At 40.4% G+C, this 15,523-nt stretch overlaps 2 protein-coding genes across 3 annotated transcripts; one reads left to right on the top strand and one right to left on the bottom strand.

The window, feature by feature from the left end:
• Nucleotides 1–1,928: 1,928 nt before the first annotated feature.
• On the bottom strand, nt 1,929–4,055 carry cox6b2 (cytochrome c oxidase subunit 6B2). Of its 2 annotated transcripts, none has more exons than XM_079343003.1 (4): nt 3,952–4,055; nt 3,346–3,481; nt 2,605–2,705; nt 1,929–2,245 (listed from the first exon to the last, which is right to left on the bottom strand). In XM_079343003.1, exons 2-4 carry the CDS (start codon nt 3,449–3,451, stop codon nt 2,192–2,194), a joined length of 261 nt encoding a protein of 86 aa, XP_079199129.1. In that variant the 5' UTR covers nt 3,452–3,481; nt 3,952–4,055; the 3' UTR covers nt 1,929–2,191. The 2 variants fall into 2 exon arrangements, with proteins under 2 accessions (XP_079199129.1, XP_079199130.1); XM_079343004.1 differs by lacking the exon at nt 3,952–4,055 and adding an exon at nt 3,882–3,905.
• Nucleotides 4,056–5,152: 1,097 nt separating this feature from the next.
• On the top strand, nt 5,153–14,079 carry rasip1 (Ras interacting protein 1). The gene is made up of 17 exons (XM_079343912.1): nt 5,153–5,271; nt 5,306–5,555; nt 6,274–6,395; nt 6,714–7,165; nt 7,334–7,594; nt 7,680–7,912; nt 7,996–8,160; nt 8,725–8,929; nt 9,019–9,317; nt 9,424–9,585; nt 10,733–10,773; nt 11,097–11,251; nt 11,418–11,530; nt 12,455–12,743; nt 13,059–13,222; nt 13,314–13,455; nt 13,578–14,079. Exons 3-17 carry the CDS (start codon nt 6,274–6,276, stop codon nt 13,754–13,756), a joined length of 2,982 nt encoding a protein of 993 aa, XP_079200038.1. The 5' UTR covers nt 5,153–5,271; nt 5,306–5,555; the 3' UTR covers nt 13,757–14,079.
• Nucleotides 14,080–15,523: the final 1,444 nt, after the last annotated feature.

Raw genomic sequence — 15,523 nt, 5'->3', positions numbered from 1 at the left:
GGTGCCTCCACACTCTGGACACTATTCTGACAGACACAGCTCGCGTTGATGTGCCATCCTGGACGAGCTGCACAACCTGAGCCACTTGTGTCGGTTGTAGACTCCGTCTCATGCTACCACGAGAGTGAAAGCACTGCTAGCATTCAAAAGTGACCAAAACATCAGCCAGAAAGCAACAGAACTGAGAAGTGGTCTGGGGTCACCACCTGCAGAACCACTCCTTTATTGGAGGTGTCTTGCTAATTGCCTATAATTTCCACCTGTTGTCTATTCCATTTGCACAACAGCATGTGAAATTGATGGTTAATCAGTGTCGCTTCCTAAGTGGAGAGTTTGATTTCACAGAAGTGTGATTGACTTGGAATTACATTATGTTGTTTAAGTGTTCCCTTTATTTTTTTGAGCAGTGTATATAGGCTACCTGATTTATAAAAGAAAATGTGTTTGTAAAACAATTCTGTTTCCACTCTTCATTAAGTCTTTACAATTAGGTCTGGCTTTTACTACATTGAACACAACATGAAAACAGTGAAGTCATGCTTAAATATCTAAAATGTTTCTTCTTTAGGTTTAAAAGCCAAGTTTGACTCTTTCAAATGTGGTGCAGCAGTACCATCTTGTGTTTAGTGTTGGCCACTGACTCATGTTGACACACTAACCTTGAAAAAGAAAACTCTCATACTCCATTTTCATGTAGTCACAAACATATCAAAGTTGTTTTTAATGTGATATTTATCTCTCTATTTGTGTGATTCAAGGTTTTTTTTTCTTTTACTCACAGCTGAGATAGACTGTTAACAACAAGCTGAACCTGAGGAGTATTTTATGTGATCCTCAAATCAACAAAGAAAATGAGAACACACCCTCTCTGGCAAGTCTGGACAGACTGAAAGAGGATGATAATAATCACATAAAGGTTGTGACTGTGCAATGATGATGGGTGTGCAAATATTTGGCCATTGTATAAAACCGCAACACGATGCAACTCAATAAATCAAGACTACCCGTCACTTGTAATAACCTACAAGGTCAACTTAAATTTCTTTCTGAAGCAATTCTAAAATATGCAACAACATGAAACAAGCACAAATATTTAAGGAATGTGCCTTACTGATACTGTGTTAAAATCATATCAAGAGATGTTTTTTTAAATTGAAGCAAACACTGATGCTACAACAGTGACACAAGTACATTTTCTTGGGTGAAGTTTATCTAAACTACTATTTGTAAGATTTTCAGTTAATTCTGAAGTTTTTGAAACATATAAATGAAGGGATTAATTTTTCTTTTTCTGTCACCTCCTTAACTTTCTACTTACATTACAAAAATATCAAAAGGACAAAGTTAGATAAATCCAACTCAGACTAATATCAGTTAAGTGGTGTGAAGTTGCAGAATACATCACTAAAATCCTACCAAAACTGCAAAACCATCAGAGACACATCAAACAGTCAGATGTCGGCTCAAAATATGCTTACAAACTGAAAATCAACACTTTATCTCAGCAATGCCCAGGCAACATTTTGTCAAAAGCGTACGTCGGAGATATTGTGCCACCATGTGGTAAACATTTAGTATTGCATAAAAAAAGGCATTATGTTTTTGTAACAACACTGCCACCCTCTGGATAATCTGTTTTACCAATGTCATCCTCAGGGGCATTTCAGAGAAGACTCAGTTTACACTGTTTTAGAATACTATGTACATCTCTGCAGTAGTTAGTAAGGTTTTTTTTTTTTTACATCCACTCCAACAACAAGTTTGCAGATCTGTATGATTTCCCACATTATCCTTTGCCCTGCTTGCAATTGTGATATGACCTTCAACAGTCTAACCTAATGTAGCAGCCAAACTAAAACTGTGCTCCAGATTGACTATAATGAGTTAACCATGTGTGGTTTGGAAAAAGGCCTCGTGACAAAGTAATGTATCATCAACAATACCTTTTTAATGAAACCCAAAGTATATTTATTGATTTACCACCAGGAGATGTTGACATTAGACACGGGATGCACATTTCTGACCTTTAAATCAAGGTTAAAAAGTTGTGCGTGTTTTTAAGTTAATTCCAGTAACATCTATGATGATGTAGTAGCTGTTTGAAGATGTTCTTAGGCACACAACAGAGGTACAGGTGCACGTAACAGAATGTGCAAGAGTGGACAGTCCTGATTTATTACGGACGATTATTTCAGATCTTTCCCGGGAAACTTCCGTTCTCTATCTGCTCGTCCCATTTGGAAACCTGTTAAGAAATGAGAGAAAACATTAGCCCTGTCTTTCAATATGCTCATGCTTATGTGTCATTTGTTCTCGATGTTAGGAGTCGATGTGTTAAAAGTTTTGGTTTGATGAGCAACCCTTAGATTTAAATGCAGGACATACAACAGTGTTGAGACTATGTTCTCATTAAAAAAAAGTTTGATAACAGAAGCAGCAATAAAATAAATAGTGATAAATGTGTCTTAATGGTTGTTGCATGCAGATTCATATCTAAAAGAATGTTAAATTATAGCAGTCTGCAAACGGAAAAAAAAAAATCTAAAGCCAATCACGTGAACATATTAAGGAAACTATCAGAACCAAATCCTAACACAAACTTACCCAGCTCATGGGACAGAGGCTCTTGTAAACCCTCTGGTACCAGTCACAGGGAGCCACATCCTGGTCTTTGGCCGACAGGGCCTTGTTACACCTGTGGAAATCTAGAGCCAAACACAAAAACATTAAGATCAAGATCCAAGGTAAGCAAAAAAAATCCCAGGACAATCAGTGTTCAGTTTCGACCCCTAAAGCGTACCGCCTGTGTTTATACACAGCATCTTTTTTTTTTTTTTTAATCAGCAAGATGTTCAAGCTTCAGTGTGAGGCAGAAAGGAACAACCGCTTCTCAGATATCATCATGGATGGATCAATCAAATACTGAATAATACACTGGTGTCTGTACATCATGAATAACTAACAACTTCATACTGATACGACAAAGGTCACGTTCAACATGATTTAAAATTCAACACAATGACAACTTTTTACAGTTCTGTAATGTTTTCTAATTTTATTATGAATTTGCACCATGAATATGTTTGGATTGTGCTTATAGAACAGGTTGTTTTTGTTTAAGTAAGCAACAAAAAATATGCTAAAAAAAATAGGAATTTAACTGGCGACTGTTTTAAATGAAAAATGTGTTTAGTGAAATGAAAACCTCAGGACCTGAAGTTAATGAAACAAATATGTTAGTTAACACTGTCAACACAACAAAAGGTAAGGAAACCCAATCTGATTCCTAACAGTTCAGTAAGCAGTCTTAAAGGTGAGGCATGAGATGCAGGTCCGGGTCCTCACCCAGGTAGTTCTGGAAACAGTTGCGGGTCTGGTTGGTGTTGGGGAATCTGGCGTCAAAGGGAGCAGTCCTGTATGACTTAATCTTCTCCTCAATGTTTTCAGCCATCTCTACGACCTTCAGGTTATATCAACGACACTGAAACAAAAACAGAGATTGAGTTAATTTATTGTAAAGTTACGTTTATAAAATAACACAGTTAGAGTAACCTTTACTCAATGCTAAGCTATGCTAAAAATAGGATCAGAGATACATTACGTTGTTTACGCTTTTTAATGTACTTTGTTTTGTAGTTAGAAACCCTATAGACAAATCCAAGGTTGCTTTTAAACTCTGATTTGTCTCTATAAACAAATGTAAGAACTGAGACATGAAAACAAACACAACCTAAGTTAGCAAAGTTTCCAGAGAAGTAGCTAATGCTAGCGGCTAGCTCGCTGCTAACGTGATAACACATAAATATCTCAGAATAGTCGATACTTTTGTCATAAAGAAATTTTTTTTCTAAATATAATGTTTTAAAGACAATATTTCGGACCAATAAAACACGAGAAAATAACGTGAATTTCGTAAAAAGAGCAAACATTTAGTAGAGACGTATAGCTAACCTTGAGTTGCTTCTGATGTGTCCTCGGTTCACCGCAGGAAGATGTCCTTTCTCTCCAAGCTGCAAAGGATTCTGGGTCATTTGCTGTCACGTGTACTTCCTGTGTCTAACTAATATATTATATAATTACTATATATTATTTATTATATTGTATGTCTAATTCCAGTTCAATATATGTGTCACTCTGCCTCCTTCTATTATTGTGTAAAAAACTGAAGAGAATAAAACAATGATCTTTAAAGAAACTTAGTGGCACCGAGTATTTATTACTTTTAAGTGAGGCTGTTAACTGGCACATTTTAATGTGGCTGACAAGATTGTTTATTAATATCACGTTTAGTAAAGTTACTTTTAGACCCGTTGCCAGACCTTAGTCTTAGGGGGGAGCATATGAAATGCATGGGGGGGGCACAATTATTATCAGCAGTACGCATATTTTAATAATCCTATACTGTATTCGCGCAGCACGCAAACATCACGTTAAAAATAATCAACAGCAATATGACCCAGTACACTAATAAATGATTCTGTAGTCATGTACATTTAACTTAATATTATTGCTATTTCTAGACGATATTAGTATATTGGACAAAAGTGGTAACAGTTATTATTCTTTTTTAAAAACTCCAGAATCAATCTTTTCCTTTCTTATGTGTGACTACATCACTCAGTTGCCCTGTATTTCCTTTTTAGCTTTTCCACATGCACCTGAAGCTTCTGTTGAATATAAGTCAATGTTTTAGTATAAACGGGTCAAGGGTTACTTGTTTGTCTTGATGTATTTGGCCTTGAAATTCAGATTCAGGGCATACAGCTGTCTTTCTCTGTCTATTACAATTTTCCTGTTGAAGACGAGGTCAAAGGTCACAGGTGACACTGTCGCTCCCTCTAGCTTCCTGTCTCTCTGCATGTGTTTCCTTCATCCTCTTTTCAGCAAAACTTGAAACTGGTCTCTCTATTTGTGTTTTGGAAGGCATCAACATTTTAATCACAATGCAGGTTCATATCTAAATGGCAAAATTTTTGTCAATCTGTCGAAGTTATGAGACCTCTATGATGTGTTTAAACTCTAAACAGTGGCACCATATTTCTGTTCAATCCAGAGATACAGAATGAATATTGTTGTTCTTCGTGTTATATTCCTAATAAGGTATAAAAAAAAGTTGTATGTGTAAATCCAACCTTTTCTGCTCTCCACCAATCTCTCCCTGTCTCTCTCACTCAGCCAGGATATAGGTGTTGTCCACTGCAAAGGAAGGAAATTCTGTCACTTAGAACAATGGGCCTGTTTCTCTATCTATAGACCCAGAGAGGCAGAGAAGTAGAGAGAGAGAGAGAGAGAGAGGGAGAGAGAGAGAGAGAGAGAGCATAGCTGGTAGGTTAAGTGAAGCGAATATATTTTAGTTGACAAAAAACTGTACTAATGGATGTGAAGAACTAGAGACATTTGAATATATTTGTGACAAGATTTGGGATTAAAAAATGGAATTTTGTCGTCGGAAAAAGGAACGCGCAAAGTTATGAGGCTACTTTGAACTGCATATTTACACTTTGCTTCAGAAGAATCATATCAGCGTACACTAGAAGGCTCAGAATCAACTGTGGGTAAGTGTTTTAAATATTTATACTGTGTATATATTTATGGTATCCGCACATTTCATCATCAACATAAAGAAAAAGACACTCATTTAAAACACTGCCTTATAGCTATCATTTCATGCACAGCTTCATGAAGGAGCAGCAAAACACAAAAAGATATTACGTTTTTATAAGGAATTATTCGTCAAAATACGGCACTTTGGAGAAATACAACAATATTTTTAAGGCCTACATGTTTGATTTGACAAGTATGACATTTGTAAGTATTATGTTCTAACCTTTGATGGTAATTTATACAAAGATAACACTGTAATAGGACATTCAGGGACCATTGGAGAGGGTATTTCCCTGTCAGTGCGACAGCTGGACCTGAGTCCTCCAAAAGATGCTTCCTGTTTAAAGATGGGAAATTCATGCCTTGATTTCCAGGGGCCAATGTTTTTTTCCCTCCCACTTAATTTCTCCCCTGCTTGTTTTCATCATGTTGACAACCTGCTGTAAGCATCCTGTTGATATATTTTGATGGTGACATCATGCTATTGTTATATTGTTTCGATCTTCACATTGCTGACACGTTCCTTGCTGTATTGTGGAGGTAGATGAAGCAGATAAGAGGAAAAACAATTATAGTTTACTGTCAAATGTTCCCTTTTTTCAAATTTATGAATACGAAAGGCTCTTTTGTTCCTTATATCTACGTGTTTTCTTCCTTTCCCTCTATAAGATGGAGGGGTCTGGCAGTCCTCGCTTCAGAAAGCTCCATTTCCCTGTGGGTCTTTGGATCAACTCACCGAGGAAACACTTTGCCAAGCTGGGGGGTCGCTGGCCAAGCGCTGTCTCTGTCAAGTCAGTCTGGAGATCTCTAAAACTTGAGCTTTGATTCTATGTCATCTGTATGTTCCCAGTTAATGCAGATTGCATGCCAGTTTAGGGTGAATTCAGTGACTGATAAGACTTATTGTTTAAAGAACAGTTAATGTACTGATGGTATCTTATCTTCCTTCCACTGTCATTAGTATCCTTTCAACCCTGTATCCTTTCCTTGTTTTATTTTAGTCCTTGTTGTTTGTATGTGTTTTGTCAGTCATAATTCACAGCTGACTGGTCCCTTCCTTTCTCCTTCCTCTCTCCTCCATCTGTCTTTTCCTCCTCTGTTGTTCCCAGGTCAACCACCAGCTCTGACGCAGCCTCTCTCCACGAGGCCCCCTCTGCTCCTTCCTCTTCCCTTTCTACCTCCACCCCCTCACTGGCTTCCCCTGCCCCATCCCCATCCCCTTCCCCAGCCTTCCTTAGGCCACGGCCGGCTGGGCCCCAGTCCCGCACAAAGCGCCTTTCCCATCTCTTCCTGCGAGGGCGCTCCAACAGCGACCGGGACCGGGCGGTGGGGGAAAGGGAGAGAGAGGTTTGGGCTCATTCAGCTGCTTCATCCTCCCATCATTACCTCCCTCCTGCCTCTTCCTCTGCCCCCGGCCTGATCAAGATCTATGGGGATGCCCTCTCCAGTGGGGCCAACTATCGCTCCCTGCTGGCCAACATTCACTCTACAGCAAGGCAGCTCATCGCCCAGGTCATCACTCGGTACACTGAGAGAGAGAGAGAAGAGACAGATGACGCAGGTTTGAGATTTTCTCTCATTTAACCTCTGCTGTGACCTATTACAGGGATTATTTGCTTACAGTTTCTTAACCAAATTGAGAATGACCTAATATAAAAAATAGACTGCAGTTTTATGGAAAAATAATTATCCCCCCCACCTCAACCCCCTTTCCTCCATTACCTTCTAGTTCTCCAGAAACATAGCCCCGAGGACTTCCTGTTGTGTGATGTCATTGGAAAGCCCATCCCGCAGCCAGATGGAGCTATCAAATGGCAGACAGAGTGCCGGAGAAGTGTTGCCCCATGGGAATGTCCCCTGTTGTTAGTGGACATGTGGCGACCTAAGGAAGGATTTGAGCGGCGCTTTGAAATCCAAAGAAAAGAGGAGTATGAGAGAGAAGAGATGGAGAGGGAGAAGGAACGTGAGAGGGAGGGAGAGAACTATCAAGGTACATTTAGGAATCAAAAGGAAGGTATGTCAGCAATTTATACATGACATAGGTTCACACCAACTGTTGATCGTCTGGGCAACAGGTGTGCGCTGGCGGCGGAGCAGGATGTCATCAGGGGGTGGACCAGAGGAGAGTGAGCGAGGTCATCGAGGGAGAAACACAGAACTCAGGAGGAGCATCAGTGACATGAACCTGAGTCTGAGGCGTCGCCAAGGCAACCATGTCAGTAAAGACCAACGCGGTCTGGGAAACAATAATGCAGCAGTGCAGGACAGGAAGAATATCGTCAGCATGATCAACCCACAACCAGGAGAGGTACAGACGATCATAGGGTGAGAAAAACTGAATCAAATGTATATTTTGTTTTCTAACTGTCATGTTTGGAACAACTTTTTCAGATTAGAGCTTCAAAAGTTGAAGCAAAGGTTGGATGGACAAACCAGCCAGTGGAGGATGAGAGGGATTACTCCAGCTGTGACCTGGAAGTGATGTCACAAAGTTTAATTCTTCCACCCACAGATCGACCATATTTCCTGTTGCTGCAGGGCTACGACCAGAGCAAGGCAAGACATGCTGGCAGATGATATCGCGACACAAACAGTCATAAACATCAACCGCTGTGTATACTATTTTAAACAAAGAAAACCGGAAACACACGTGCACACAACCATGGTTCCATTGTGAAAACGTGTTTACACTCTGATGTGCACATACTATATGTGAACGAACAGGCATGTTGTGGAGGATTGCGCGGATGTCCATGTGTGCACACACCCTGCATATGACATCATACCTGCATGTTTGCAATCGTCACATACCATCAGGGTTTCCATCCCTCCAAAAGCCTCTCCCATTCAGCCTCCTGCACAAAACAGCCCCAGAGCATCACAATGCCGCAACAATTAACCCAACGATAGCACCAAACCCCTCTGTGTACATCACTTCATCTCACACAATGACCTCACACAGGTCTCCATTGTCACAAACTGTGACACACTTCATTCCTTATCGGCCGCCCTCTGTTCAACTTAACATCTCTAAGATGGAAGACTGATGTAAACTGTAATACTTACAAGATAACAGACCTCCCTGACTTTGCTCTGCCCTCCACTCTGTGTTCTTCCCAGGATTTTGTTTTGTACATCATGGCGGGACATACGCATGTTTTTGGAAGAAAGCCCACAATGAGAGAGAAGGAGAAGGATAGAGAGAGAGAAAGGAAGGGAAAGAGGCCTCTGAAGGTGGACACATTTCTCTCTGCTCCTGACCTCTTGGCCAGACACTTACTGGTCAGGAGAAACTCAGCTGTCCCTGAAACGTCCACTGGACAAGGTACAAAAGCAGTCACTAAATCATGTCATACCAAATCCATGGAGCACCCGTTTTAAAGTCTACCTTGTTGTAATTTCATTGTCTTGTAGCTTTGATGCGGCCATTTAGAGGAGGTGCAGTCACACACAATGGGGTGGCCCTCTACAGGGAAACTGTCCTAAAGCCAGGGGATGTGATTGGTTTGGGGAACCATTTCCTTTTTCTGTACCGCGACCCCCGTGTAACTCCAGCTCCGCCTTTGGCATTGACTCTGCCATGGCAGGCTGATGTCTCCACTACCTGCTGCCCTTCAGGGTTGGTAGACAGGCAGGAGGCACTGAGGACCTACCTAGGATCTACAGAGGCAGTTCTGAAGTTCCATCCCCGTCATACAGATTCCCTGTTACAGGTGAGACAGGCAGTCAAAGAAGCTTCAAGCTCTGAAGAACTTTTAATTTATCTGGTGTCATAGAAGCATTTCTTTACATCATGTTTCTACTTCAACTTTCTCTTAGGAGATCATCTCCAAAAATTCCTCTCCAGACTCTTGCGGTGGACCTTTAGCTCCTGCGTACTTGCTGTCAATCATGATTGATCATGCCTCCAAGCACCTGGACCCCGCTCTTACACCACAAATACTACTCAAGTCAGCAAATCTTATTAAAGAAATTGTCTGGGTGAGTAAATATAAAATAAAGAATACTATAGGCTGTCTGGTAACCTTGGACAACAATGATCACTACAAATACAAGGACAAGTGCTGGCTGCATGTAATTTACCGTCAAGTCTCCCCATCGGTCATTTTTCTCCTGTTAGATCTTTAACCATTCACAAGACGACCCAATAAATACTAAGAAAACCCTTAACGGAGGCACAGTGCTGCTTTAAACTAAATGCTAACAGTGCTGTCATGGCTTGAATAACCATGCTAACATATTGATGTTAAGCTAATGTTCGCCATTTTTCACCAACCTAGTTCGAGCACACTAATATTTGACAATTAAAGCTTTGGATATTTGAGAAAGCCTTCAATTTGTGATCATTAAAAACATTTGATAACTGAGGCTAAAAGAAATTCCCGGGCTTTGCAGGTACTTGGTCATGAAACCAACGTTTTTGACATTGTTTTATAGATGATGGTTCAGAATTAAAGAAAATAAGTTTGGTAAAGTGGATACAATTCAAGCTATAGGCAACATAAATGGCGGAAAAATCTGGTAAACCATCACAATATCAACCTCAACACATCAAACACTTCACTGCTAACTTGGGCTAGCAGAAAGACATGGGGAAAACCAAAGCCATCCATGTTCATCCTCTGCGAACTATGCAACGCAATCCATCTACTGTACAAATTCAATATATTTGAGGTATTTCAGCATGAACCAACCCGCCTAGCTAAAAACAGCTGTACTAAACATAGACAGTAATACATGCTTTGGCACGTCACGTACTATAATAAAGTTTACCGGGTTGAGTATTAAGGTCAATCTGTGGAGCAAGGAAACATTTGGACCATGTACGTTTCCATGAAAATAGGCCCATGACCACAATTGAATAAGTTTGGCAGTAAAACATCAAATAAGCAGATTTTGATGGCAACTTCAGTCGAACAGAAAAACCAGACAACTAGACAGACATATGCCATTCATTGTGGCCTGCTAGGTTGTGGACAGGAGCGAGGATGAGTTGATGTCACTGCCCTCCTGCTGGAAAATGTGCTGTAATTGTCCTGGCTGCAGGGTGAGACTCTGCTCCCCCCTGTCCTCCCCCACACTAAGCTGAGATGTCTCTCTTCTCCTCTGTCTCCAACTCTCTTTACAGGATAACATTAAGGAATTTGGGGATAAGCATCCCACGCAAAAGTAAGAACATTTTTGTTCTACGTCATGTTTCCTCTGTTTAGAGATCGCCTGCTAAGTGATTCATGATACATTTGTGCCTGTTCTGTTATGTCTTTGGTACATTTTTGTAGTATGATGGAAGCATTATAACACTGATGTGGAAAAGTGGATCAAATATAGTTGTGTAACCAAAAACTCTATTTTTAAATACACCATACTGTGAGTCTATTTTTAATCACAGTATGGTGTATTTCCCCTGTTAAGCATAAACACAACACTGACAGGAGAATGTTCACAAAACTTTTACAGCTCAAATAACTTTGCCATTACATGAATGTCTGCAGCTCCACAGAGCAGGAAGGTGAGATCAGCACGCCAAATGTCCATAAACTATCATCTGACCTTCGACCGCTGATGTTCTGGATGTCAAATGCCACAGAACTCTTAAACTTCTTCCAGGTCAAAGTTGAGGCAATGGAAAAAGAGTGGGAGTTTGAAGGTAAGAGGTATTTCTAGATGGAAATCAGAGTGATTTGAGAGAAATTCAATTAAGTTGTTCCTTTACATGATATGAGTGTTACATGAGATACCACAGAACTTTTGGAGTTTATAGAATTTAAAGCGTATACAATTTTTAATTCCTCTGAATAACTTTTTCTCTAAAGCTCCAGGAGACCCACTTTTAACAGCGGACATGGACACCTGCTCAGAAGCTCTAGCACAGCTGGATGATGTCATCATGCACACTTTCCAACAGTGTGTATATCACCTCACCAAGGTAAATTACAAAAAAACATTGTGCCACAAACACTACAGACAATATATACAACAGTATCTACCTACAGTCATAGTCTACAAGTTACCATACATAAAAACATACACACTTTACCCTTTTACATAAGTGGCGCCAGATGACAGTCAAAATGCAAATTTCAAAAACCACCACAAATTAAACTTCTCAAAGAGAAATTAAAATGTCTTCCTTTTAGGGCTTATTACATTGTTTGCTGTTTTCCAAGATGTTTCTGAAGCTTTCTCACAACCACAAACTATTTATTTTAATTTTTTCCAGCTGTGTGCAGCTCCTGAATTTCCTTTGAGCTTTGCATCCTTGGAGACAAGTGTGCATCAACAGCACAGTTGAAAACTGACTGTATTCACTAAGCAGTCTAATAGCACTCTAATCTTTTCCCCTTTTCTGTAAATAAAACAACCGTTAAAACATGCTCAGCAGGTATAATGTTCATATCTTAAAGTTGGCATTAAACAACAAGACCAGCTGACATTAATTGAAGTCATTAGCATTGCGGTCATTCAGAGTGTTTCATTCTAGTTCTAGAGAAAAAACCTTGTTAGAATTTATCCTCAGATGGACTTCAATGTGAACCAAACATCCTGGAAGTCCATCCACAAGCAGTTTAGACACATCAGTCGTAACCACAAATGTTAATCTCATTTTGCAGTTACTGATTGTTTGGTAATGTAAGTCAGGAGGATCCATCTTCTGGGGCTAGTGACTACATTTGAAACTTTATTAGAACCAATATGCCTATAGTATTCTCCCCATCATGTGCTATATCCTCTTCATCTCAATCCATTCAATATGATCCATCCACTACCTATCAATTATCCAAGCTATACTCCTATTTTAAATGTCTTTTTTTAAAATACTGATTAGTATTTATCCTTTCTCTCCACAAAGACCCTCTACACACTCCTTCCAGCTCTTCTGGACACCAACCCATTCTCCAGCGAAGAGAAGGAGAAGGATGGAGCTCGAGATGCAGAGGGAGAAGAGAAAAGAGGAGGGGAAGGAGAGGTGGATGACGTGTCTGCCTTACCACCTACAGTTGCCGGGCTGGTGGAAGTGTATCGGTGTTCCCTGATGCTATCGCGGGAGGCATGTTTGTCCCCGCCGCTAACCTCCCAAACCTTTGGCTACCTCTTCTTCTTCACCAACACCTCCTTGCTTAATACTCTGCTGGAGAGAGGTGATTTAATATTCATTCATCAGCAGCCCTTGTGTAAAATGTAAAGTCAAAGTGACATTAATCAGTGATGCAGTTTATGCTGCAATAGTTTTTAATCATAGTTTAGAAAAGTAGATCTAAGGGGCTTTTTTTAATAAAGCAGTGAGAATAAGTGTCAGCAAAGATACATGAATACAGTCTAAAACAGCGAACAGTCAGCAAGGACGCACACTGCACAACTGTTATCTAGATGTAGATGCACACCCTTGAATGTTTTGAAATAATCATGGGCATTTTTTTGTTCTCTTGCATGCCCACCCCCTTTTTTTCTTTTAGATGGGCTGTTTTCATGGTCCAGAGCGGTCCAGATCCGTACTAATTTGGACCTGGTCCTGGACTGGCTACAGGGGGCTGGATTAGGTGACATAGCCTCAGAGTTTATGAAGAAATTGTCGATCACAGTCAACTTTCTGTGTATTCCCAAGACTCGACTAATCCAGGTAAAACAGCCACAATGTGTTTTCTTAGTCAAAACTCAGGAAGAGAAACATAGACTACTTTTTTAAAAATCAATTATGTCTCGTCTTTCAGTCATCCTGGACCAGTCTACAGGAGGACCATGTCTTGTTAAGCCCTTCTCAGTTGCATCACTTGCTCAACCATTACAAGCTAGGTCCAACCAGAGCCCCACCAGCATCCTGGGCCCCTCCGCCAGGAACAGAGCTCTGTGGAGGTAAAACAGTTATCAACATACAGTGCGTGCTTCAGATGAAGCTTTGCTACAAGCTTAAAAAAATAAAAAAATCAATGAATGTTTCATAGACAATTGTCTTTTCTTGTTCTTTATTGTTTCAGATATCTTTGAGAGCTTCCTGGACCATCCTCCTCTAATCTTGCCAAATGAGACTCCCCGCCTTGACCTCTCCCAGCCAATCCCAAGTCCTGAGCTCCAAAAGGAAGTGACACGTCTCCGCACCTACTTGTGGGGACTCGACCAGGATGAGCTCCCTGCCAATCAGAGGACTCGACTTTGAGGAAGCCCATATTTGTATCACTCAGGATATCTTGTGAAAGAAAAAAAATGTGCCTGAAACAACAAACTGCAGTCAAAATGCTTTTGGCATTTTGTTGTCTGGTTGTTATTTTTTGGCATTTCCATATCAATTCATTTATTCATTTAGATATTTCCAAGAGAAATGTATTGGCTTTGGTATGTCTTTATACGTTTTTTTTAAAGCAGGAAGTTAAGCCTCATGTCTATGTCACACAGTGTTAAGCTTTATGTGACTGTTTGAATTGGCTTTCATGTATGTTTTTTTAACTTCTCGTTTCCAATAAAACACTGACGTTTGAAAGACCTGCAGTGTCTGTTTGATCTTTGACAACTTGTTCCCCACAGCAGGGCCTCTTGGGCTTGGCTCCACTTCAACAGCAAAGAAATATTCCACAAGGTGGCATTGCAGGACTCATTCCCCTCTGACGTTAAATGATGAGTGTGCAGGTAGAATTGCTTGAGTAAGGGGGTGATCATACAACTTACATTACAATCTGCTCCAAAGACATCTTCTCATTTCCTGTATTAATGGTGGCCTTTTACCGTACAAAGGGCCATGACTAAGCAAGCAAATAAGACTGTGACGACCTAACACAAAGGTTTCCTTGAGCAAGGTCAAGCCTTCATAAAGAGGAGGATTTAATTTCCCTTTGGTTGATGTGACACACTCAATGGTCTGATTGGAAGGGTTTCCCATTGAACTTATGTGGTACAATCTCTTAGCCCAATAAAAGCATTAAGCATATAGGCTCTCATGAACAGACAGCAGGCAGGTGATATCATCAACAGAGTAACAGCTTCCCTTAAACTTGAACCGGCACAGATTTGTAATATCCAGTCAATTTTACCGTCTAGTCAGCCAGACATCTTTCGAAAACATTTCACTGCTTTATCTATTTTCAGAGTAAAGCTCTATGACGTCAAAAAACGCAAGTTATTATGCTCCTCCCTTGGCAATGGGCCAAACGGCTTCCTTTGTTACAGTCAGCTTCTTGGATAAAGTCCTTTACGGTAAAAAGCTGAGAAAACATCAGTCCCGTGAGAGACCCCTGCTTACATCATCACTGTTCCCTTCAGTTCAGTCTTCCAAATTTCTTACTGTACTGACATCAAAAAAACATGCCATTGAGAAAGACCACTTATAGATTATGAATCATTTGAGGAGGCTCCTTGTGGTCACATTTATCAATTAAGTGATTGTAATCACTCTCATTTGAAATTCAATGTGGTGTATGAGTGAGAGTGAGACTGTTTGTGTGCTAATTTCAACTTTCCAGTAATGTCAAACAGATGTAGCCTGTAGGTTTATAATTAAACACAGATGAAGTTCAGACTGGTATAGGTCCAGGCTGATTGTGTGATAATACAGTAGTCTGTCATACAATACGGTGACCAATGTATGAGTACTCATAAGTAACATGTAGGGTTTAGTAAGCATGTGACACACACAAGGTTTTCTGTGATCTCAATAACTGGCACAGATAAAATGTCATACACACTTTCACCCAGGGTTGTGCAGTCATACACACAATCCCTTTTCCTTGTCCCACACACTCAAACACGTACATACTTAGTAGACCTCTTTACCCAGGTGCTGAGTCCCACACCTGTTGTAGCAGCTCTCTGTAATTAGCTCAACACAATTATCATTGGTGGATGGAGGGGGTGTGTGTGAAGACAATGGGGCAGTTATTCTCTCCCTATCATCTCCTACTCTCCCCCTGCTGTCGAGTAATGAAAGATTCTT

This window comes from Symphodus melops, assembly GCF_947650265.1.
Source record: "Symphodus melops genome assembly, chromosome: 5".
In the NCBI taxonomy this organism is placed as follows: Eukaryota; Metazoa; Chordata; class Actinopteri; order Labriformes; family Labridae; genus Symphodus; species Symphodus melops.
The sequence above is the reverse complement of the archived record's forward strand: the minus strand, read 5'-3'. Positions and strand labels throughout refer to the sequence as shown.

What these genes read in the sequence shown, in the direction of transcription:
- cox6b2 (XM_079343003.1), bottom strand. Translation starts at nt 3,451, where the DNA reads ATGGCTGAAAACATTGAGGAGAAGATTAAGTCATACAGGACTGCTCCC. An exon ending in CTGTTTCCAGAACTACCTGG is followed by an intron (nt 2,706 to 3,345) that starts GTGAGGACCCGG and finishes GTTTGGCTCTAG; the next exon opens with ATTTCCACAGGTGTAACAAG. An exon ending in GCCTCTGTCCCATGAGCTGG is followed by an intron (nt 2,246 to 2,604) that starts GTAAGTTTGTGT and finishes ATTTCTTAACAG; the next exon opens with GTTTCCAAATGGGACGAGCA.
- rasip1 (XM_079343912.1), top strand. Translation starts at nt 6,274, where the DNA reads ATGGAGGGGTCTGGCAGTCCTCGCTTCAGAAAGCTCCATTTCCCTGTG. An exon ending in GATAAGCATCCCACGCAAAA is followed by an intron (nt 10,774 to 11,096) that starts GTAAGAACATTT and finishes GAATGTCTGCAG; the next exon opens with CTCCACAGAGCAGGAAGGTG. An exon ending in CCAAGACTCGACTAATCCAG is followed by an intron (nt 13,223 to 13,313) that starts GTAAAACAGCCA and finishes CTCGTCTTTCAG; the next exon opens with TCATCCTGGACCAGTCTACA.